This window comes from Thamnophis sirtalis, unplaced genomic scaffold (genome assembly GCF_051295495.1).
Source record: "Thamnophis sirtalis isolate CommonGarterSnake01/CBP01778 unplaced genomic scaffold, rThaSir2_p1.2 scaffold_1, whole genome shotgun sequence".
Taxonomy (NCBI): Eukaryota; Metazoa; Chordata; class Lepidosauria; order Squamata; family Natricidae; genus Thamnophis; species Thamnophis sirtalis.
The window spans coordinates 171,151,480-171,174,117 of NW_028261381.1; the positions used below are offsets into that span (position 1 = coordinate 171,151,480).

Below are 22,638 nucleotides of genomic sequence, written 5' to 3' on the forward strand. Positions count from 1 at the left end.
TGAATTGAATACTTTGGTATAATTGTAAGTAGTGAGCATTTTAGATTAGAAAGATCTTTGTATATTAAACGGATCAATGATGATGTAATGAACAATATATATATATATATATGTTATATTTGTGCTGATAAATAAATAAAGAGAGACTAGTATAGATCTATTTCAAGCTATTTACTCTCATCAGCTAGCCATACCCTTACTGGGAATCGAACCTGCGCTGTATTGCCTCTTAGGCAGATGTATTAACCACTGAGCTACAGAGCTTGACTCCTTATCAGCCAAGCCAGGGTGAAAGGTATATATTTAAAGTCATAACCCCTGGTATGCCCAAATATGGGAGGAAGATCACTACTTCCATTCTCTGTCCTTCGGCTCGTCACAAGAGACCATCCAGACAGAAACCCAATATTTTTTTTAAAAAGGCAACAGTAAAAAATATTGGGTTTCTGTCTGGATGGTCTCTTGTGACGAGCCAAAGGACAGAGAATGGAAATAGTGATCTTCCTCCCATATTTGGGCATACCAGGGGTTGTGACTTTAAATATATACTTTTCACCCTGGCTTGGCTGATGAGTCAGTGGTTAACACATCTGCCTAAGAGGCAATACAGCACAGGTTCGATTCCCAGTAAGGGTATGGCTAGCTGATGAGAGCTAAATAGCTTGAAATAGATCTATACTAGTCTCCCTTTATTTATTTATCAGCACAAATATAACAAATGTAACAAAAAGGCAACAGTAAAAAATATTGGGTTTCTGTCTGAGAACTCTGGATGATTGGTGATATTATGGTCAATTGAAAATATGAATGTATATTATAAATTAATGGGAATTCTTTGTTCTAATCTTCACTTTTTCTCCTTAGAGAAAGGTGACACTATAATACTTTAAAGACTCATTGTTATTTGATAGATAATTATGAATTTAAAGAAACAAGGATTGTTACAAATGAAAGAATATTAATGGTAATCTGAACGTATAATGCTCAATGACAGCGAAACATTCAGCTATGTTTAATGTAAACCAGTGACGTTAATCCTAAACTTAAGAATTGATGCACAAAAACTTGTAACCAAACGACATGCTTGATGAAATGGAGGAAAGTTGTTCTTTTTTCTTCTCTTGCTTTGTTTTGTATGTGTTGTTTTGTTTAAAAAGAATAAAAATATATTTAAAAAAAGAAAAAAAAGAAAAGGTGAGGAGAATCAGCAGCAGAGAAAATGATGGGTTGAAGGAGAAAAATGGCAAAGAAGCACTCCTAATATTGGAGGGATTTCTTCCAAGGAGTTTCAGCCTTTGCTTGATGGAAGGTATCCATTGAAGCTCCTTTCACCTTTGTTAAAAGGTGCCTGGAAGTTACATTAACGCAGGGCTGTCCAACCCTGGCAAATTGAAGACTTGGAGACTTCAACTCGCAGAATTCTGGGAGTTGAAGTCCCAAATCTTAAATTTGCCAAGGTTGAATAGAATAGAATAACAGAGTTGGAAGGGACCTTGGAGGTCTTCTAGTCCAACCCCCTGCTTAGGCAGGAAACCCTACACCACTTCAGACAAAATGGCTATCCAACATCTTCTTAAAAACTTCCAGTGTTGGGGCATTCACAACTTCTGGAGGCAACTTCTGTTCCACTGGTTAATTGTTCTAACTTGTCAGGAAATTATTCCTTAGTTCTAGGTTGCTTCTCTCCTTGATTAGTTTCCACCCATTGCTTCTTGTCCTGCCCTCAGGTGCTTTGGAGAAAATATTGACTCCCTCTTCTTTGTGGCAGCCCCTGAGATATTGAACACACCTGCACTCACCTGTCTAGGAGTCTGAAGGTATCAAGAAGAGTTCAAAGAATGTAGGGTTTAAGAGTTTAGTTGGGGGACTAATCAATTAAAAAAATAATAAGGAACACTTCCAAAGAGGGTTTTTTTTTTCCAGTTAGAGGACCAGGGGTGAAATTTAGCAGGTTCTGAACAGTTCTGGAAAACCGGTAGTGGAAATTTTGAATAATTTGGAGAACCGGATAATGCCACCTCTCCCCAGAGTGGGGAGGGAATGGGAATTTTGCAGTATCGTTCCCCTGCCACGCCCACCAAGGCACGCCCACCAAATTTCACCATTGTAGAGGACCATGGATAATCAGGGTGATGACAGTGACAGACAGATGGACAAGAACAGTAAATGTCAGTTGCTCCACCATCCACCACCTCCAACAGCTGATGCAAGTTGAAAAACTCTACCAAAAAGTTCGTGAGTTAGGGGGAAAAACAACAAAAGAAATAATTACATTTCTCAGTTTGGACCATAAGGAAGGCTGAGCGCCAAAGAATGGAGGCCTTTGAACTCTGGTGCTGGAGAAGACTCCTGCTCTGAGTCCCTTGGACTGCAAGGCCATCCAACCGGTCAGTCCTAGAGGAGATTAAACCCTGACTGCTCTTTAGAAGGTCCTAAATCCTGAAGAGGAAACTCAAATACTTTGGCCACTTAATGAGAAGGAAGGACTCCCTGGAGAAGAGCCTCATGCTGGGGAAGATGGAGGGCAAAAGAAGAAGAAGGGGACAGCAGAGAATGAGGTGGCTGGATGGAGTCACTGAAGCAGTCGGTGTGAGTTTGAATGGACTCCAGAGGATGGTAGAGGACAGGAAGGCCTGGAGGAACGTTGTCCATGGGGTCGTGATGGGTCGGACACAACTTTGCAACTAACAACAACAATTACCTAACTGACATCTGCTGTTGGTTTTCAGCAGCATCTTTGCTAGGGTTTGACAGAAAAACTGAGAAAATGGGCTTTTGATTAACAGGTTCAATGAAAACAAAGGCAGGTTTGCAATTTTCTGCTCGGTTTCTTAAAAGCTACTGACAGAAGAATTTTTGTAGTCCAGGGTTGAACTGTGTGTGTGTGTGGGGGTCCTTGGTGTTCTCTTTATTTGGTTGCTTTCTTGCAGACGTTTCGTTACCCAACTAGGTAACATCATCACTGCTGGTGCTGGTAAGTAGCACTGATGATGTTACCTAGTTGGGTAACGAGACGTCTGCAACAAAACAGCCAAGCTCAGAGAGCACCAAGAGATCCGTAATTCTGTGATGGCAAACCTATGGCATATCGTGACCCGACAAATGCGCGAACGACAAAACTGTGGCGCTAAAACCGCGATGTCATCAACGCGCCGACAACAGCGCGCCAACAACAGTGCGCCGACAGAAGTGCGATTTAAGTTAAGGTAAGGGTTAGGTTTAGGGTTAGGTTTAGGGTTACAGCGCGCTTCTGTCAGCGCGCTTCTGTCGGCGCACTTCAGCGCTCATTCGTCGGCGCGCTTTAGAACTCGCGGTTTTGTCACCGTGGTTTAGTCAGACGCGCTTTTGTCGTTCGCGCATTTGTGGTGGAACCATGGCATATGTGCCAGAGGTGGCACGCAGAGCCTTCTCTGTCAGCATGCGCGCTGTCGACAGCTGCTCTTCTGGTTTCTGGCCCGTACGTATGCGCCAGCCAGCTAGTCTTTGCGGGTGCCAGAGCGCCTGAAAACCGACCAAAAAATTGCCTGACAACAGCCCAAAAAATTGCCTGAAAAACGGTGTGGAAAACAGCCAAAAAAACAGGCATCTGCACATCGGCCAGCTGATCTTTAGCACACACACATGCACGCACGCGCATTCCCGTTTTCGCACTCGGTGCCGAAAACGGTTCCCCATCACTGCCGCAGTTCTTAAAAACCCACGAGGCAACTTCCAACGGACACGTTTTTTGACGTTATAGGTTATAATCTTGGATAGGTTTCCTTTTGTCTTTTTCCCCCCCCCAGCCGGCAGACAGTTATAAAGAGATTTTTGTAGATTTTTGTCATAAAAGCTGGATGGTTTGTGTGTGTTTTTTTTTTTTGCTTTCCATTCTGTTATTTTTTTTTAAAGCCTCTGATTCACTCAGGATGGGTCCTTGTGACAGTGGCTGTGAGCTGGGCATGACGATGATGTCTTAACTCGCGGCTTAAGAGGTGGGAGTTTTGCTTGCGTCCTCCAGCAAAAATTAGACATCATCACATCATGTCCTTCCCTTTGGGCTGCGAGTGCTGAGTCACTGGGCTTGAAAAGACCCAGCGCACGTCGTCCTGTGGTATTTTCTCTCTGCATGAAAATTACCTTGGCAGCATCAGCTCGGATAACGGGAGGAAAGTACTGAGGGGGAGGGAGGGGAGAAGGGGGAGGCCGAGCAAGGATCAAACAGGATTTCTGCATCATCGTCCTGGGTTCGTGCAGGATCTCTTCGGGGGGGGGGGTGTTGCTGAGCTAAGCAACTGTCTTCCAAAGAGGCTCGCTGGTGACACCTGAAAAGCTTTCCGGAGGCCAGCAAACGGTGGTTCGTTTGATGACACAGGGCTAATCACGCTGGAAAATAAATCTCGGCTTTTTCTTTGTAATGCACGCTCACCCACTCACAAAAAAATCAGAACGGTGTGTTTTTTGAACCACAGGAGCACCGCAGGCAGTTGGGCAAGATCCTGCTGGCTTCCCACGCTGCCCAGAAGCGTCCCCTTTCCAGGGTCATTGGAAGGACGTTGCTGGATACTTTTTTTTTTTTTTTTAAAAAGGGAGATTCACCAATGCCTGCAGATCTGGGTCCAAAGATTTGGGAAAGCTGCGGATGGCTGCTGATGGGACGACACACAAACATAATGGGATTATGTATAGCTCACCTATATTATTGTTACAAATAATAAAGGTGGGGGACATATCCAACACACCTTTGTCTCGTGTTTTCCTCACAACCACCATGTGAGATGAGTTGGGTTGAGAGGGATTGGGAGGAGGAGGAGGAGGAGGAAGAGGAGGAGAGAGGGAGGAGGAGAGGGAGAAAGAGGAGAAGAAGAAGAGGAGGAGAAGAAGGAAAGGGGAGGAGAAGAAGGGGAGGAGAGAGGAAGGAGGAGGGAGGAGGAAGAGGAGGAGAGGGGAAGGAGGAGAAAGAATAAGAGGAAAAAACGAAGAAGAGAAGGAAAGGGGGAGAAGAAGGAGGAGGAGAGGAGGAGAAGAAGAATAAGAGGGGAGGATGAGGAAAGGAAGAGGAGGAAAGGGGAGGAGAGAGGAAGGAGGAGGGGGAAGAGGAGGAGAGGGGAAGGAGAAGAATAAGAGGAGAAAAGGAAGAAGAGGAAAAGGAAAGGGGGAGAAGAAGAAGGAGGAGAAGAAGAATAAGAGGGGAGGAGGAGGAAAGGAAGAGGAGGAAAGGGAAGGAGAAGAAGGGGAGGAGAGAGGAAGGAGGAGCGGGGAGGAAGAGAAGGGAAGGAGGAGAAGAATAAGAGGGGAAAAGGAAGAAGAGGAAAAGGAAAGGGGGGAGAAGAAGGAGGAGGAGAGGAAGAATAAGAGGGGAGGAGGAGGAAGGGAAGAGGAGGAAAGGGGAGGAGAGAGGAAGGAGGAGGGGGGAGGAAGAGGAGAAAGAATAAGAGGAGAAAAGGAAGAAGAGGAAAAGGAAAGGGGGGGAGAAGAAGGAGGAGGAGAGGAGGAGAAGAAGAATAAGAGGGGAGGAGGAGGAAAGGAAGAGGAGGAAAGGGGAGGAGAAGAAGGGGAGGAGAGAGAAAGGGGGAAGAGGAGGAGAGGGGAAGGAGAAGAAGAAGAAGAGGAGAAAAGGAAGAGGAGAAGGAAAGCGGGGGAGAAGAAGGAGGAGAAGAATAAGAGGGGAGGAGGAAGAAAGGAAGAGGAGGAAAGGGGAGGAGAAGAAGGGGAGGAGAGAGAAAGGGGGAAGAGGAGGAGAGGGGAAGGAGGAGAAGAATAAGAGGAGAAAAGGAAGAAGAGGAGAAGGAAAAGGGGGAGAAGGAGGAGGAGGAGAAGAAGAAGTGGGGAGGAGGAGGAAAGGAAGAGGAGGAAAAGGGAGGAGAGAGGAAAGAGGAGGGGGGAGGAAGAGGAGGAGGAGAAGAATAAGAGAAAAGGAAGAAGAGGAGAAAGAAAGGGGGAAGGAGGAGGAGAAGAAGAATAAGAGGGGAGGAGGAGAAGGAAGGAAGGAAGGAAAGAAAGAAAAGCAGATTGGGCAAAGATAAGATCTAAATTGGACCTGGCTTTGATTATTTTCCATGTCTCAGCCCTGCCTTCTTCAACCATCTTCCCTTTCTGCTACCTTAACATTTCCAGCACAATCTCATTTGGAAGGAGGGGTGGGCTACCCAAAGCTTTGAGGGGTGGGGGGGCTCTGTCCTGTACCCTCCTAGGAGAAGCGGAGAGGGAGCGGCCCTGGAGGAAGACCACCCTGGACCGAGCCAACCCTTCCCACCCAGGATTGGGGGCCAGAGCTTTAACGCCCATCCTGAAGAAGCATCAAGCCGGACCGTCTGCAGCCTCCAACCGAGCAACCTAATTTTTAAAATCACCATTTTCAGGGTGAAAAGGACGAGATGCCAAAGAGGAGCCTCTCTCTCTCCCTCCTGAAGGGCTCCTTCTTCCTCTCATCAATGGGAGGCTTAAAAAACGCCTCCCCCACAGCATCCAGAGTCCACCTCCGCTGGTGACTCAACGCTCCTCTCCCCCCTCCCTTGTTCTCCTCCTTACGCAGCCGAGGCCGCCTGCTGTATGCGCACTCTTGCAGAGAAAGCGATTGTGAACTGGGTAGAGGGGTGGGTGGGTGGACGGGCGAGGGGGTGGCTGAAGGGAAAATCTCTTCCTTTTAAGAGCTCATGACGCTTTTCTATGGGGAGATTTTGGGGAGGGGGGAAGAGAAAGCTCAGCTCCCCTTCGCTCCATCAAGCCCACCTACGAATCGTGCCGCAGGTAGCGCCTCTTCCATTTCCTGCCTCAGCGTGCTCCACTTAAAACATCGGCACGTGCCCAGCTTTCACGATGATAGAAAAACGTGAGGGTCCCGGTGACCATCTTTGGGTGGTGGGGGGAACCCCGACTGGATGCCAGCGTCGTGCAGGTCCATTCAATTTCTGTCACACATTAAGAGCTCGGGATAAACCTGCCCACTCTTTACTCCACGGGTGTCAAACTCAAGGCCCGTGGGCCGGATGCGGTCCACGGCGTGCTTAGATTTGGCCTGAGTGCCCCTCCCCCGGAAACAGTGAAGGACCGGCCCGGGGTGCCTCTGCTAGTGAAAACAGGCTCCTGAGTTCCGTTTTTGGCTGTGACGGCCTCCTGCAACCCTCCGGGCTGCAGGAGGCTGTCGCAGCCCAAAACGGAGCCCGGGAGCCCATTTTCACTGGCCTGATCACTCGGCCACCCTAGGTGCCAAAACGAGTGACGTTGAGCTGGCCACCCCGGTTCCACCACAAAACCGCGTTTGACGAAACTGCGTAGCTGACGTCATCAACAGGGCGACAACAGCGCGGAGACAGAAGCACGCTGTAAACGCTAAACCTAAAATTAACCCCTAAACCTAAACCCCCTAAACCTAATCCTAATCCTAAACCTAACCCTAAACCTAACCCTAAACCTAACCCTTAACCTAACCCTAAACCTAATCCTAACCCTTAACCTAACCCTAACCCTAAACTTAACCCTAACCCTAACCCTTAACCTAACCCTAACCCTAATCCTAACCGTAAACCTAACCCTAACCCTAACCCTTAACCTAACCCTTAACCTAATCCTAAAGCTAACCCTAAATCTAACCCTTAACCTAACCCTAAACCTAATCCTAACCCTTAACCTAACCCTAAACCTAACCCTAACCCTTAACCTAACCCTTAACCTAACCCTAACCCTTAACCTAATCCTAACCCTTAACCTAACCCTAACCCTAACCCTTAACCTAACCCTAAACCTAACCCTAAACCTAACCCTTACCTTAAGTTGAATCGGCTTGCTTTCAAAGCGCTATTTAAAGCGCCCTTTTTTCTCCGCGCTCGCTGTTGTCGCCCTGTTGATGACGTCAGCGACGCGGTTTAATCGGACGCGGCTTAGTTGAGCGCGGTTTTGTCGTGCCACGGGCCACCCCCACCCCCGAGGTCAAACACAACCATGATGAAGCCCTCAATGAAATCAAGTTTGACAACCCCCGGTTTACTCCAACGCGTTCTTCTTTCTCACGGGAGGTTCTGCAAATTGAATAGCACTACTAGCAGTAGCACTTCAGGCTTATATGCTCCTGCTTCACAGTGCTTTGTTACAGCCTTCTCTTAACCCGTTTACAAGTGGCAGCATCTGGCCCCCAACAATCGGGGTCCTCATTTTACCGACCTCGGATGGATGGAAGGGCTGAGTTAAGCTTGAGCCGGTCAGGATCGAACTGCTGGCTGTGGGCAGAGCCAGCCTGCAATACTGCATTGTAACCACTGCACTGCCAGGGCTCTTTTAATCATCTGCGAGTGGGTGATGGGCATCCCAACGGTCAACTGGCAGGCGCACCTGGCACCATTCATGGGTTAAAATGGCTGCCTTTACAGACAAGCAGAGATAGCAATAGCACTTAGACTTATATACCGCTTCATTGTGCTTTTTACAGCCCTCTCTAAGCGGTTTACAGAGTCAGCCTCTTGCCCCCAACAATCTGGGTCCTCGTTTTACCCACCTCGGAAGGATGGAAGGCTGAGTCAACCTTGAGCCTGGTGACAATCAAACTGCCAAATTGCAGGCAGCCGGCAGCCAGTAGAAGCCGCCTGCAGTACTGCATTCTAACCCGCGGTTCATCCCTTGAACCTTGCAGCCAATGGGGCATCTCGACACCGCCTAACTGGATGAGAAGTTAGGAGGATGAGGCAGCTTAGCCAGAATGGGATATAAGTACATATATACTAATAGAATTGGGTAGATCTAATTCAGTGTTTCTCAACCTTGGCAACTTGAAGATGTCCGGACTTCAACTCCAAGAATTCCCAGCGAATGCTGGCTGGGGAATTCTGGGAGTTGAAGTCCGGACATCTTCAAGTTGCCAAGGTTGAGAAACACTGGTCTAGTTTAATGAAAAGAAGGACTAGGCTGGGGGGTGGCAAGATAGCAGTGTTTTAATATTTGAGTGACTGCCAAAAGAAGAGGGGGTCAACCTTTTCTCCAAAGCACCTGCAGGCAGGATAAGAGGCAAGGGGGTGGAAACTTAATCAAGGACAGATCCAAAGTAGAACTTAAGAGAAATTTCCAGACATTAAGCACAATAAATCAGTGCAAGGTTTTAAAGAAGGGATTGGACAGCCTTTGTTTCAAATGGTATAGGGCAGTGTTTCTCAACCTTGGCGACTTTAAGTCCTGTGGACTTCAACTCCCAGAATCCCCTGTGCTGGCTGGGGGATTCTGGGAGTTGAAGTCCACAGGACTTAAAGTCGCCAAGGTTGAGAAACACTGGTATAGGGGCTCCTGCTTAAGCAGCGGGTTGGACTGGAAGACCTCCAAGGTCCCTTTGAACTCTTGTTATTGTGACCTGTTATTCTGATCAAAATTCGTACACCTGGCAACTGGTTCACATTTGTGACAGCTGCAGTGTCCAGGGGTCATCCGATCACCTATTGCAACTTTTTGACAAGCAAAATCAAGAGGGAAGGCCGATTCACTTTAACAACCGTGTTGCACGCTTCACAACCGCAGCGATTCACTTAACAACTATGGCAAGGAAGGTCACGAAATGGGGCAAAACTCGCTTCACTGCCTTGCTTTGCAGTGGAAATTTTGGGCTCAATTGTGGTTAAAAGTACCTGTATAAAGACGCTTTTTAAAAATTAAAAGAGGCTTGCTCCTGGGGAGGAAAGCTATGGCAAATCTAGGCAGCCTACTAAAAAGCAGAGACATCCCCCTGCCAACAAAAGTGCCTATAGTCAAGGCTCTGGTTTCCCCAGTTGCAATGGATGGCTGTGAAGGTTGGACCATAAGGAAGGCTGAGCGCCAAAGAATGGAGGCCTTTGAACTCTGGTGCTGGAGAAGACTCCTGCTCTGAGTCCCTTGGACTGCAAGGCCATCCAACCGGTCAGTCCTAGAGGAGATTAAACCCTGACTGCTCTTTAGAAGGCCAGATCCTGAAGAGGAAACGCAAAGACTTTGGCCACCTAATGAGAAGGAAGGACTCCCTGGAGAAGAGCCTCATGCTGGGAAAGATGGAGGGCAAAAGAAGAAAGGGATGATGGAGAATGAAGTGGCTGGATGGAGTCACTGAAGCAGCAGGCATGAACTTAAAGGGACTCCAGAAGATCGTAGAGGACAGGAAGGCCTGGAGGAACGTTGTCCATAGGGTCGCAATGGGTCAGACATGACTTTGCAACTAACAACATAAAAAAAGAACAAATCCCACACCTTACTAACACTGATGATGTTACCTAGTTGGGTAATGAAACATCTGCAAGCAAACAACCAAGCTCAGAGAGCACCAAGGACCCCACCGGCATGGATGCTTAGCAATGTTACCAAACTGAAGAGGACTCTTTCACTCTTTAAGAAGAGAATTTCTCTCTTACGCACCACCGGGCTCAGCTTCGCTTGGCAGAACCGGGGGGGATTCTGATGCAAGTTCAAATTTTAATTCTTTGCCCTTCTGGGCCTCATTAATTCTGAATTAATCCTCACGAGTGCCTATGATTAATCTTCCCTCCTGCAAATGTCATTTTTGTATGCTCCAGCTCTACTGCAGTGAAAAGGGTTTTCCATGCAGAACTACAGGTGGTAGATGCCAGGCAGGGCCTTAAGAGGACGAGGAGACAAATGACTCTCACCTTTACAATTTATATGGCTGCAAGAAGCTAGAAATGACAGCTGCTACACAACCTTCTCCAGCTAAAAGGAAGCAAGGCAAGGCACCAGGTGGCGCAGTGGTTAAATGCAGCACTGCAGGCTACTGCTAGATCAGCAGGTCAGCGGTTCAAATCTCACCGGCTCAGGGTTGACTCAGCCTTCCATCCTTCCGAGGTGGGTAAAATGAGGACCCAGATTGTTGGGGGCAATATGCTGACTCTCTGTAAACCGCTTAGAGAGGCCTGAAAGGCCTATGAAGCGGTATATAAGTCTACTGCTATTGCTATTGCTATTCTTCCACGTTCAATCTCATCACGATAACACAGTAGCTGGTCTCCCTTGTGCAAACACCACTGAAGCTTTAGCTAGCAGCAGCTTTGGTGTAACACCTGATTTATAGTATTTCTTTACCTCTGCAACAATCATAGCCATTTGTAGCATACAGGTAAGGGAAGACAAACTCCTTCAGGTTTAGACTGTTTTACTAAAAACTATCTAGTAAGGGGACACAGTGGCTCAATGGCCAAGACGCTGAGCTTGTCAATCAGAAAGATCGGCAGTTCGAATCCCTGGCTCGGCGTAACGGAGTGAGCTCCCAGCTTCTTCTGCAAACCTAGCAGTCCGAAAGCAAGTAGAAAAATAGGGACCTTTGGTGGGAAGGTAACAGCGTTCCGTGCGCCTTTGGCGTTTAGTCACGCCGGCCATATGACCATGGAGACGTCTTCGGACAGCGCTGGCTCTTTGGCTTAGAAAGGGAGATGAGCACCGCCCCCTAGAGTTGGGAACGACTAGCACCTATGTGCGAGGGGAACCTTTACTTTAAGGTTGCTCAAATTTGATAATGTTAAGATGTGTGGACTTCAACTCCCAGAGTTCCCCAGCCAGCTTGAGCTGAACTCCACACATCTTAAAAAGTTATAAAATTGTAGGATTGAACCTCATCAGTTCTGTCATTTATAGGCTCTGTGTGTGTGTGTGTCTTTCTCTCTGTCTATCTCTGTCCCTCTCTCTGTCCCTCTCTCTCTCTCTGTTCCCCCCCTGTGTGTGTGTCTCTCTCTTTCTCACTGTGTCTCTCTCTGTCCCTCTCTCTCTCTGTGTGTCTGTGTCTCTCTCTGTGTGTCTCCCTGTTATAAAACACTTAGCCCAATGGAATTGGGCAGAGGATGAGCGGTGCCTGGTTTCCTCCAGACATAATGTGTAGAATTGAGGCCAAAACAATTCAATTCTTGGTTTCATCAGACCAGAGACTCTTGTTCCTCACAGTCTGAGAGTCCTTCAGGTGCTTTTCTGCAAACTCCAAGCGGGCTTTCATGTGTTTTGCACTGAGGAGAGGCTTCCGTCTAGCCACTCTGCCACAAAGCCCAGATCAGTGGAGGGCTGCAGGGATGGTTGTTCTTCTGGAACTCTGTCCCATCTCCGCACAGGATCTCTGGAGATGAATCAGACTGACCATCAGGTTCTTGGTCACCTCTCTTACCAAGCCCTTCTCCCCCAATTGCTCAGTTGGACCGGGCGACCAGTTCTTGGAAGAGTCCTGGTTGCACCGAACTTCTTCCATTTGAGAATTATGGAGCCTCCTGTGTTCTTAGCGACCTTCGGTGCGGCAGGAGTTCTATTGTAGCCTTCCCCAGACCTTTAAAAAGTGTGTTTTTAAGTCCTTTGTTACTCAAACTAAGCTTCCGCATAGGGAACAAGGTTACTGTCATCGAACATAAAATCCCACCTCTGCTATCTCTGGGAAGAGTTTGCGGGTTGAACTGATCTGTACTCAACTGAAAAAGCTTATAAAATGAAAGGCAGGTTTTTAAAAAAATAAAAATAAAAATTACGAAAAGAGAAAAGACTTTATTTTGCTCTTCGAAACAAAGCTGACTTCACCAGGTCAGGAAAGGTCGTAAAAAGAACAGCTTTTCTCAAAAACCCTTAACAAAAAACAAACAAAAACAGGGACACACAATAGATAAGAGATGTGTGGTTGTGTAGGTGGGATGGATGGGAGAACTTTTTAAGAGCTTTGCGTTACCCAGGAGAGAGACGGTTTGGAAGAGGCATTCGAGCAGCAAGAGAGGCTTGCAAAAACCATCTCCCTGTAATTGCCCATCAAGCCCACTGACTGACAGATCTCAACCAGGCTTTGAACAGAGGCTTTCTGCCTAAGCAGCAGATAATAGCAGCAATTAATGCTGCCTGCAATCGTTTGTTGGGCCAGCAAAGGGAACCGCACTCGCTTCCCTGCGACGGGCAGGCTGAGTGAGGTAGAGACGGTGCTGCTGCGGCCTTTGTACGATTCAGAGGTGAGTGGGGGAAACAGGTCTGAAATACAGCCCTTTGTGTCTCCCATAAGTGTCTCCCATAAGATTTAGAGCCCATAAGATTTCTATAAGTGTCTCCCATAAGATTTAGAGCAATGTTTCTCAACCTTGGCAACTTTCTGATAGGTGGACTTCAACTCCCAGAATTCCCCAGCCAGCGTTGCTGGCTGGGGAATTCTGGGAGTTGAAGTCCACCTATCAGAAAGTTGCCAAGGTTGAGAAATACTAAGTTAGAATGCAACCCTCAATTCTGAGAGATCCAGGGGGCATCAAGTTAGGGGAAAGGGTGTTGTGATGCCACCTTGGGCAGATAAGGCAATCAAACTATCTTGCCTCTTCCTTGCTTAACGCTTCACATCTTCTGATGCCCAGTTAAGAAGGGACCTTGGGGGTTGCTCCTGGTGAAACCTGGCCAGCTAAGCAACCCCACGAGGCCCTCGACCCCAAACTCAGCTTCCTCTAACCGAGCTAGCCAAATGGAGGATCGTTGGGAAGGGTACAGCCTCGATGGAAAAGAGGTGGCGTAGGGAGGGAGAAAGAGGAGGGCGGCCCAAGGCCACCTCATTCCCGTGCTAAGGGAAACCTACTCGACGAAGGGAGCTGCTTGGCAACCCTTTCAAACAGGAGGTTTTGAAGGACCTCTTCAGAAAACTGAACAACAAGAATAACAAAACCAAACAAAAAAAACACCCTATGTACATTCTGCATTTTCTCCCCCCCTGGCTACCCATTTCTGAGTTTCGGGGGGTTACTTCACAGCCGTTTTCCTGGTCTTTGGCTTCCCACTAGATTGAAACAGGGTTGAGGATTGGCCTTCTCTTTTGTCAATCATACCGAGGGGTTTGATTGGTATCGTGCCTTACCTGTGCTGGAAAAAAAGACAGGGGTTGCCGGGCCAAGTCAATGCACAGGTTAAGATGGAAACGGGGATCAAAGGATGACCAGGTAGATGCGGGTGAGGTATAACTGGCATTCAGGAAAGGCTTGGAGGCCACAACGGGTGAGGGAGACTTCTTTTCAAAGAGGATAAAGGCCCAGTGCCCAAAGCATCCCCCTCAAAGAAGGGAGACGGATCCCTCGCTATGCCACCGAAGGCCATGGTACGGATACCCCATCACAAGAAAAGAGCCCGAGGTAGGTTTGGCCGTCCCCCTCTCCCCCCCAGGTCCCCAACAGTTCTAGTTAGAAAAGAAACAAGCCATCCTGGGTTTATCCTGTTCTTCCTGCTCTCTCGGACAATCTAAGCTAAGCTTTTCACTCCTTCCTTCCTCCGTGCCGGGCAGCTGGTCGCAGTCTCCGAACAGGAATGCAAGCAATCCTTCCTGATCTGTGCTGTCCTCCTCCTGCTCCTCTCTAAGCCCTGCCTCGCATTCACCTGGGAAAAAGGCAACAGGGGAGCCATCAGCAGGGAAGGAAAAGGAGACAAGAGGCAGAGCAGACTCAACACTCCTGCTTAAGGCAGGGCTCGCTGGGGGCCCCACGTGGGGCGCCCCCCGTTGGTTTTGTATCCCACCTTTGTTTTTTCACAAATAACTGACATATCCAACCACACTTTCCTCCTATTTCCCCCACAACAACTCTGTGAGGAGAGATGGGTCGATTGGTCCAGTCACCCAGCTGGCTTTCTTGCTGAAAGTAGGGCTAGAACTCACCATAGCAATAGCAATAGCAGTTAGACTTATATACCGCTTCATAGGGCTTTCAGCCCTCTCTAAGCGGTTTACAGAGTCAGCATATTGCCCCCAACAACACTCCGGGTCCTCATTTTACCCACCTCGGAAGGATGGAAGGCTGAGTCAACCTTGAGCCGGTGAGATTTGAACCGCTGAACTGCAGATAACAGTCAGCTGAAGTGGCCTGCAGTACTGCACCCTAACCACTGCGCCACCATCTCCTGGTGATTGTCCCACCCAGCCAGTTTTCATGTCTAAAACGGGATTAGGATTTACCATCACCCGATGATTGGCCCGAAGTCACCCAGCGAACTTTCATATTTAGTGTGTGACTAGAACTCATCGTCTCCCTGTGACTGGCTCAAAGTCACCTAGCCAGCTTTCATGCCTAAAGTAGGGCTAGAATTCACCATCTCCTGGTGATTTGGCTCATCCAGCCAGTTTTCATGCCGAAAGCGGGATTAGGACTCACCACCACCCGGTGATTGGCCCAAAGTCTCCCAGCCAGCTTTCATATATAGGGTGAGACTAGAACTCATCATCTCCCGGTGATTGGCCCAAAGTCGCCCAGCGGCTTTCATGCCTAAGGAGGAACTAAAAGCTTCCTGTCTCCTGGTGATTGGCCCAAAGTCACCCAAGCTGGTTTTTATCTCCAAGGCAGGACTAGAACTCACTATCCCTCCCTTTGTAGCCTGATGCCTTAACCACCAGGCCAAATTGGCATTCCTTTCTGGGTGTGTTCATATATTATCTGGGGTGTGTGTGTGTGTGTAATGAAAGGCAGGAAGGGGCCTGCATGGAAATCCAAGGGAAGGAGATGGTCTTCAGGGCTTTTGACAGAGGGGGAACTGTTTTTAAAAGCAGATTTGTATTGCCCACTCTTGTTGTGAGCAGGGTCAAACAATGTGTCAAGAGTAAGAAGGTAAGAGTGAAAAAGATGAAGGTGAGTGCTTGCAGGTCAATGTTCTGCTTAGCCCTTCATCCGTCCTGTGGTAGTTAAAAGTGTGTTCTTCAAATAATGTTTACCATCTCAGATATTTCCTCTAATGTAACTAAAGGTCTCATTTTCCTTCTACCATATATATTCAGTTAACATTAGCATTGTTTTCCCCCAGAGAATATACTTCTATTCATTGTTAACCTTGCATTTCATACCTTCAAACAGAGATCTTATTCCTTCATTGTTCAACAAGGCATCGCTGCCTATATATACCAGTTTTCATTTGTTCCCCTACTAGAATTGCCTTATCAGCAGCGAAATATCATTATAATAAATTCTATAATAAATTCTGGGAGTTGAAGTCCATGCATCTTCAAGCTGTGAAGGTTGAAAAACACTGGCTCAAAGCATAATCTTTCAAATTATGGCCAGTTTTCTAATATAGCATGACTTGATCGCCATGATTCTATAATTGGGATTATAATTGTGTGAAGACTTTTTTTGCAGCTGCTTCACACTGCTGGCTCATGATCTTTGCTAACGCTCACACAGATCTTTGAACCCGTGACTTTAATGGAGTTAAGCATGGTGAACCTCCCGTTGTCTCCTTTAATATTAGTAACATCCAAAAGCAGAATCAAGGCGGCGTTCTGCTTAGCCCTTCATCCGTCCCCGTGGGGGCTAAAAGTGTGTTAAGGCCAATCAAGGGCAATGGCTGGCTGGGGAATTCTGGGAATTGAAGTCCATGCATCTGAAAGTTGCCAAGGTTGGGAAACTTTGATATAATAGGTGACATTTTTTCAGGTCCAATATGGTATTATGTCATCCAAAAGGTAAGTGCATTATTTTGTCCCGTTTTTTTTTTTAAATGAAGACCTGGATTGTTATGAGTATTTTATGTTAAGGTACAGAACACACATTAGGCACTTTATACCATTTAAGCCACACAACACTGGTGTCAAAACGCATTATGCTCAAAGTCAAGTAAGATCTTCTCTTCCTACTTGCATTAAATACTAAACGATTAAAACTACTATACTGCTAATTTTATGTTTAAGAGTTCTTCCCCTTCCCTTCCGAGCATTTTCTTCCCAACTCCCCACCCCCATCCCCACCCTGGCCACTTTTCTCTCTCTCTCCCCCCCCCCCCAACAAATAAGAGCTTGGCTGCCATTAGCAATTGTGGCCAGCAACAGAAGCAATTTACAGTGGGATGGAAACGTAACCTTAATGGGAGAATGGAAAAACCTTCTGAATGCAGCAGGAACCCAGCTATTTTAAGAGCCGGCCTCAAAAATAAACTTCAGAAGAGGTGGAGGCAGGAGGCGCTTCCAAAATCCGTGGGAGGAAAATAACAAAGAAATAAAACAAGACAGGGATCTTTGCAGCCTCTGTAACCTCACCTCCTCCAAATGGGCGGATATGGCAAATTGGAGAATTCCCCCTGCCTCTTGTAGGCCTGGAACCGTGCATCAGGCACCTCTGAATAATGAAACCAGGGTGGAAGGAAGCCTCGTCCAAATCCAACCGGCTCGGATCAGTTCGCCTGAACCGGTAGTGGGAATTGCAGGTGGCCTCGCCCACTCGCCCCGGCTCTACGGCATCCCATTTAGGCCCTTTTTTCGCCAAAAACGCACACACCACGCGCTCACATGTGCGAACCGGTAGGGAAGGTAAGTCAATCCCAGAATCCAGCAATAATGAGGTCTGTCGCCCCAAAGCTGCCTAAGTTAAAGTGCTTTCAACCAAGGGAGGTCGGCTTCTCCTCCGTCTGTGCTTCCAGTCCGCCTTTTCCTAACGCTCAACCAAATCTATCTTCCTGTTGACTCAGGCATAGCAGACAGTCCCTCCTTCTGTGGAGAAAGGCTTCTGCATAAACAGACCCCAAGTTCAAGGCAAAAAAGCTCCATCCATAGAGCGTTCAACCCCCCATGTCTCGGGCAACGAAGGAGCCGGTTAAAACCCTGATCTGGAACCACTTTCGGTTCGTTCAAAGTTCCCAAGCAACGCAGCCCTCAGCGTCTATGCCAAGGGGACAGAGATATAAAAGGAGCTCATTCTTTAGCCCTCTGCAATTTTGTTTTTTTTTAGTGGGGGGAGGGGGGGGGCTTTCCTTTTGTTGCCATCCTGTGGGAAGAGGGGAAAAGGACACGCAGAGGAGGCCCGATCCAGAAGTGGCTTCCTCTTGATTCCTTCTGGCTGCCCCACCTCCCTTACATCCTAAATGTACCGCTGGGTTCCCCAAACGCCACCATGACTATCTCTGCAGCTGTAAGCAACCCCTCCTGGCTGATTTTAGAGAAAGCCACAGGTAGTCCTCGGCTTACAACCATTCGGTTGTAGGCACGGTTCAAAATTGCAACGGCATTGAAAAATGTGACTTACGACCGTTTTTCATAGTTACCACCTTTGCAACAGCCCCATGATCACGTGATCAGAATTCAGAGGCTGGGCAACTGGTTCGTACTTATGACCGTTGCTGTGACCTGGGGTCATGTGTTCCCCTTTTGCGACCTTCTGACCAGCAAAGTCAAGCGGGGAAACCGCGTTCACAATCCAGTTAGCAACTTATCAACCGCAGTGATCCACTGAACAACTGTGGCAAGAGAAGTCATAAAGTGGAGCAAAACTCACTTAACAATGTCTCACTTAACAACAGAAATTCTGTGCTCACTTGTGGTCGTAAGTTGAGGACTACCTGCATAAGGACAGCTTGACTTAGGAGAACTGGGACCAGAATTTCCATTGCTAAGCAAAGCGGTGAAGTGAGCCAGACCCCTCTTACAACCTCTTTTGGCCATGGTCCTTAAGCGAGTCATTCCAGTTCTTAAGTGAGTCATGTGGTCGTTAGCTCAATCCGGCTTCCCACAATGACTTTGCTTGTCGGAAGTCAGCAGGGGAGGTCCTGACTGGCCATCACACAACCCAGGATGTCATGTGCAGCCGTTGTAAACAGCACCCGAATATGTCAACCATGCGGATGCTTTCACAGTCCTAACTGCGAGGACTGTTCATAAGTCACTGTTTTCAGTGACCTGGTAACTTTGAACGGTCGCTAAATGAATGGTTGTAAGTCAAGGACTACCTGTACTTAAGACAGAGACAGATCTACCGCCTCCTTTTTAAAACAGAGTCTGAGCCGGCTGATACAGCTGCACGCAAAGCCTCAGGGTGGGAGAGGGAGAATCCCAAGAAGAACCCATTAGCCCCGCCCCAAAGGCTGCAAACTCCGCTCCATTTAGGCTCCTCCTCCCGCCCACCGTCCCTGCTCTCTTCCAGCCCCAGCCGCCTTCCTTACCTGGCATGGTGAAGTCCTGAGTATAAATGATCTCGTCATCTAGGTAGTCGTCTCTTAAGTCGTCGTCGTCCTCCTCGTTGTAACCATGGAGGTCTTCCAAGTAAGGCACCACCGTCATGCTCCTCCACCGATCCTTCGTCTCCGGGCTGGGCGGGATGGCGATGGGAGGCTCACACTGAGGGTGCTTTTTCCGAAACCAGCTGAAGGAAACCAAGGTTTTAGTGCTTTGGGACCAGGGACTTTTCACTGGTTTTCTGCAGGCTCAGTGTGTTTCTTAAGCTTGGCCACTTTACAGTGGGTAGACTTCAACTCCCAGAATTCCCCAGCCGACTGACTTGTGCAAACAGTTCAACAGCCCCTTATTTTCTCCAAACATTCACAATGGCCTCGCTGGACTATTGTGAAAACCTGCCCGAGCTCTGGTTTTGGTTAATGGCAAAAAGAAAGGCACGTTCCCCCCCCCCCACTTTATTCTCAGAGACGGGTCAATAAAGCTCCACTGAGAAGTTGAGGTTGACACACACCGGTTTTCAAGCTGTGGCGTCTCCTCAAGGTAACTGAATAAGCAGCCTTCGCTGTCCACAACAATACAACATCGCACCTCTTGGTGGAACAGATAATGCAGAGGGAAATCAAGGCCACCCTATGCTCAGTGGCATGAAAAGAAAAAGGAAAGTGATACCTGGGTCTTATTATTGTCTGTGATGGACATGTGTAGAAGCCCAAAAATATTGGACAAAAATACATACATGGTTGGAAAAGATGATAAAACAGCACATTGATCGAAAACCAGAAATATTTCTGTTGGGGATTGGACCTGAAATTTGTAGTAAAGGAATACCGTATTTTTCGGAGTATAAGATGCACCTCCCCCCCCCAAAAAAACAGGTTAAAAATCTGACTGCATCTTATATACTGAATGCAGCATTTTTAGCTGTAAACCCCGCCTCTTTTGCAAAAATGGCCGTGCATAGCCTTTAGGCTTCCAGAGTGCTCCTGAGGGCTGGGGAGGGCAGAAACGAGTGAAAAATGGGTCGTTTTTTGCTCGTTTTCACCCTCCTCAGCCTCTAAGAACACTCTATAAGGCTCCTAAAAGCTATGCGTGCCATTTTTTTGACAAAAAACATGCCCGTTTTTGCGAAAAATGGGCTATTTTTTGCTCATTTTTGCCCCTTCCCCCAGCTCCCAGGAGCATTCTACAAGCCTACTAAAGGGTATGCATGTCCTTTATTTATTTATTTTTACAAAAAACAGGCCAGTTTTGGCAAAAAACGGGCTGTTTTGGGGAGGTCTGCAGAGTGCAAAAACTTTTTTTTGTAATTTGCCTCTTCAAAAGTTGGTGCGTCTTATACTCTGAAAAATATGGTACATATCTAGTTATTCATGTATTAACTGCAACTAGAATAGTATTTGCCCAACACTGGAAAAGAGAAGAGATACCTACTGATGACAAGGGGATTAGGAACATATTAGAATGTACAGGAATGAACAGATTAACGTTGGCAATTAAGGAGAAAGAACAAACTGAATATTATATGATATGGGAATTATTTTATCAATGGTTGGAGAAAAAATGGAAGTTGGAAATAAAAGGAGATTAAAGAAGAGTAGAAAATATGTTGATAGAGATATAAACAATATGATAATTGTTAGTATTATGATGATGAGGACTATTATGTTTAATGTAATTATTATATTTTTATTAGAAGATATGTTAAGAGTAAAAAACGAACAGGTTCATTATACTCAACTGTTTAATATACTATAATTCTAAGATTACAAAATTAATATCAGTGTAAATGATGTTGTAAATTTTGATGGTTATTGCACAGAGATATTTGTACCCAGATGACACACTGTTTAAGGAAAGATGGAATGTTTATATTTAAAAAATAAAATGAAAGCTTTTTATTAAAAAAAGAAATAAGGAAAGAAAAAGAAAAACCATTCAAGGCCTCACCCATCATGATGGAGCCAGACAGCTACAGGTATGACTTACGATCACAATGGCGCTCAAAATTTCTTTCGCTAAGCGAGACAGTTGTTAAGTGAGTTTTGCCCCATGTTACGACCTTTCTTGCCACAGCTGTTCAGGAAATCACTGCAGTGATTTAAGTTAGTAACATGGTTCTTAAGTGAATCTGGCTTCTCCAGCAGGTCCCAAAAGGGGATCACGGGACTCCAGGACATTGCAACTGTCATAAATGTGAGTCAGCTGTCAAGCAGCCGAATATAAATCATGTGCTCATCAATGGTTCTAAGGGCGAAAAATGGTCCTAAACCACTTCAAACGGTCGGTAAACGAACTGTTGTAAGTCAAGGACTACTACCTGCACTTAAACCTGTATCGTTCAAGGAAGGTCTGGCTATGCAGACATCAGCCAAGATGAGAAAGAACCGGAATTCTTCATTATTATCATCGCCTCCTATGAGGTCAGTGTGCCCCCAGCTGGAGGGAAGGGTCAGTTACAGAAGCGCCCAGGCCTGGGTCAGGGAATGAAGGATTACTTAGGAATAATCCTTGCGGAAGATCTCCCCTTAAGCCTCCGATTCATTTGATGTAATTTGTTGAACTTTTGGCTTTTGGCTCCCTTTCAAACCTTGCCAATCTTTAGCTGGGATTTCTTCAAAATAAGAAGAGAGGACCGAAAGAAATAAGACGAATATACCGTCATCCAAAGCTTTGCACCTTAAAGCAGGCTTTAATTTTGAGAGCGAGAGCGAGAGAGACAGACAGAGAGAAGAGAGAGACAGAGAGAAGAGTCAAAGAGAGAGGAGTCAGAGAGAGAGAGAGACACACACACATACAGAGACAGAGAGAGACAGAGAGACAGAGATATTTCTCTGGGCTTTCTCCTCTATAAGATTCACTATCAGTGAAAGCCGGGGAGCCATGTTATATTGAATAAAGCCAATTGGCCATGAATGGGGACCACTTTGACGGCAGGTTCTTTATCAAGACAGCTGTGGTTGCATAGAGCTGAGGTGGCGCAGTGGTTAGGGTGCAGTACTGTAGGCCACTTCAGCTGACTGTTATCTGCAGTTCAGCGGTTCTAATCTCACCGGCTCAAGGTTGACTCAGCCTTCCATCCTTCCGAGGTGGGTGAAATGAGGACCCGGATTGTTGGGAGCAATATGCTGACTCTGTAAACCACTTAGAGAGGGCTGAAAGCCCTATGAAGTGGTATATAAGTCTAACTGCTATTGCTATAGTATGTGGCAACATAAAAGAAGAATCTCTGGCTTGCTTGTAATTGGCTTTTGGACACTTCCTTGAAGAGCAAAAGCACAGGAAGCCACAGAATGGCCTGAGTTCACGCAGCGCAGTAGGCCTGGCAACAGGCTCATATTTATGACGGTTGCTGTGTCCTGCCTACTGCAGGGGGGTCAGCTATGGTTGTAAATCAAAGACTACCTGTACTGTGTGAATCCAACCACGTAGGATTCATTCAGCCTTCCATTGTAGGATGTCCACAACTTACACCCACAATCAGGACCAGAATTCCGGTTGCCAATCAAGGCGGTCGTTAAGGGACTTTGTCTGATATTTTGATCTTTTTTTTTTGGCCATGGTTGTTAAGCCAATCACTGAATCATGTGGTCGTTGAGTGAATCTGGCTTTCCTCCCCACTGATTTGGCTTGTAAGAAGCCAGCTGGGAAGGTCGCAAAAGGCAATCACATGACCCTGGGAGGCGGCAATACCTGCTGATTGCCACGCACCTGGATTTTGATCATGTGACTGTGGAGATGCTGCAGCGGTTATTAGTGCATGGACCAGTTGCAAGTCCCTTTTCTCAGGGCCT

The 22,638-nt window shown here is 47.0% G+C and overlaps 1 protein-coding gene across 2 annotated transcripts in view; it reads right to left on the reverse strand.

Moving 5' to 3' along the window:
* Nucleotides 1-22,638, reverse strand: part of STK11 (serine/threonine kinase 11) — a 111,565-nt gene that overhangs the window by 11,449 nt on the left and 77,478 nt on the right. For both annotated transcript variants that reach the window (XM_087703293.1, XM_087703294.1), the window contains one exon: nucleotides 18,835-19,034. In XM_087703293.1, coding sequence (XP_087559419.1) covers nucleotides 18,835-19,034 — 200 coding nt within the window. The remainder of the gene's footprint in view (nucleotides 1-18,834; nucleotides 19,035-22,638) is intronic.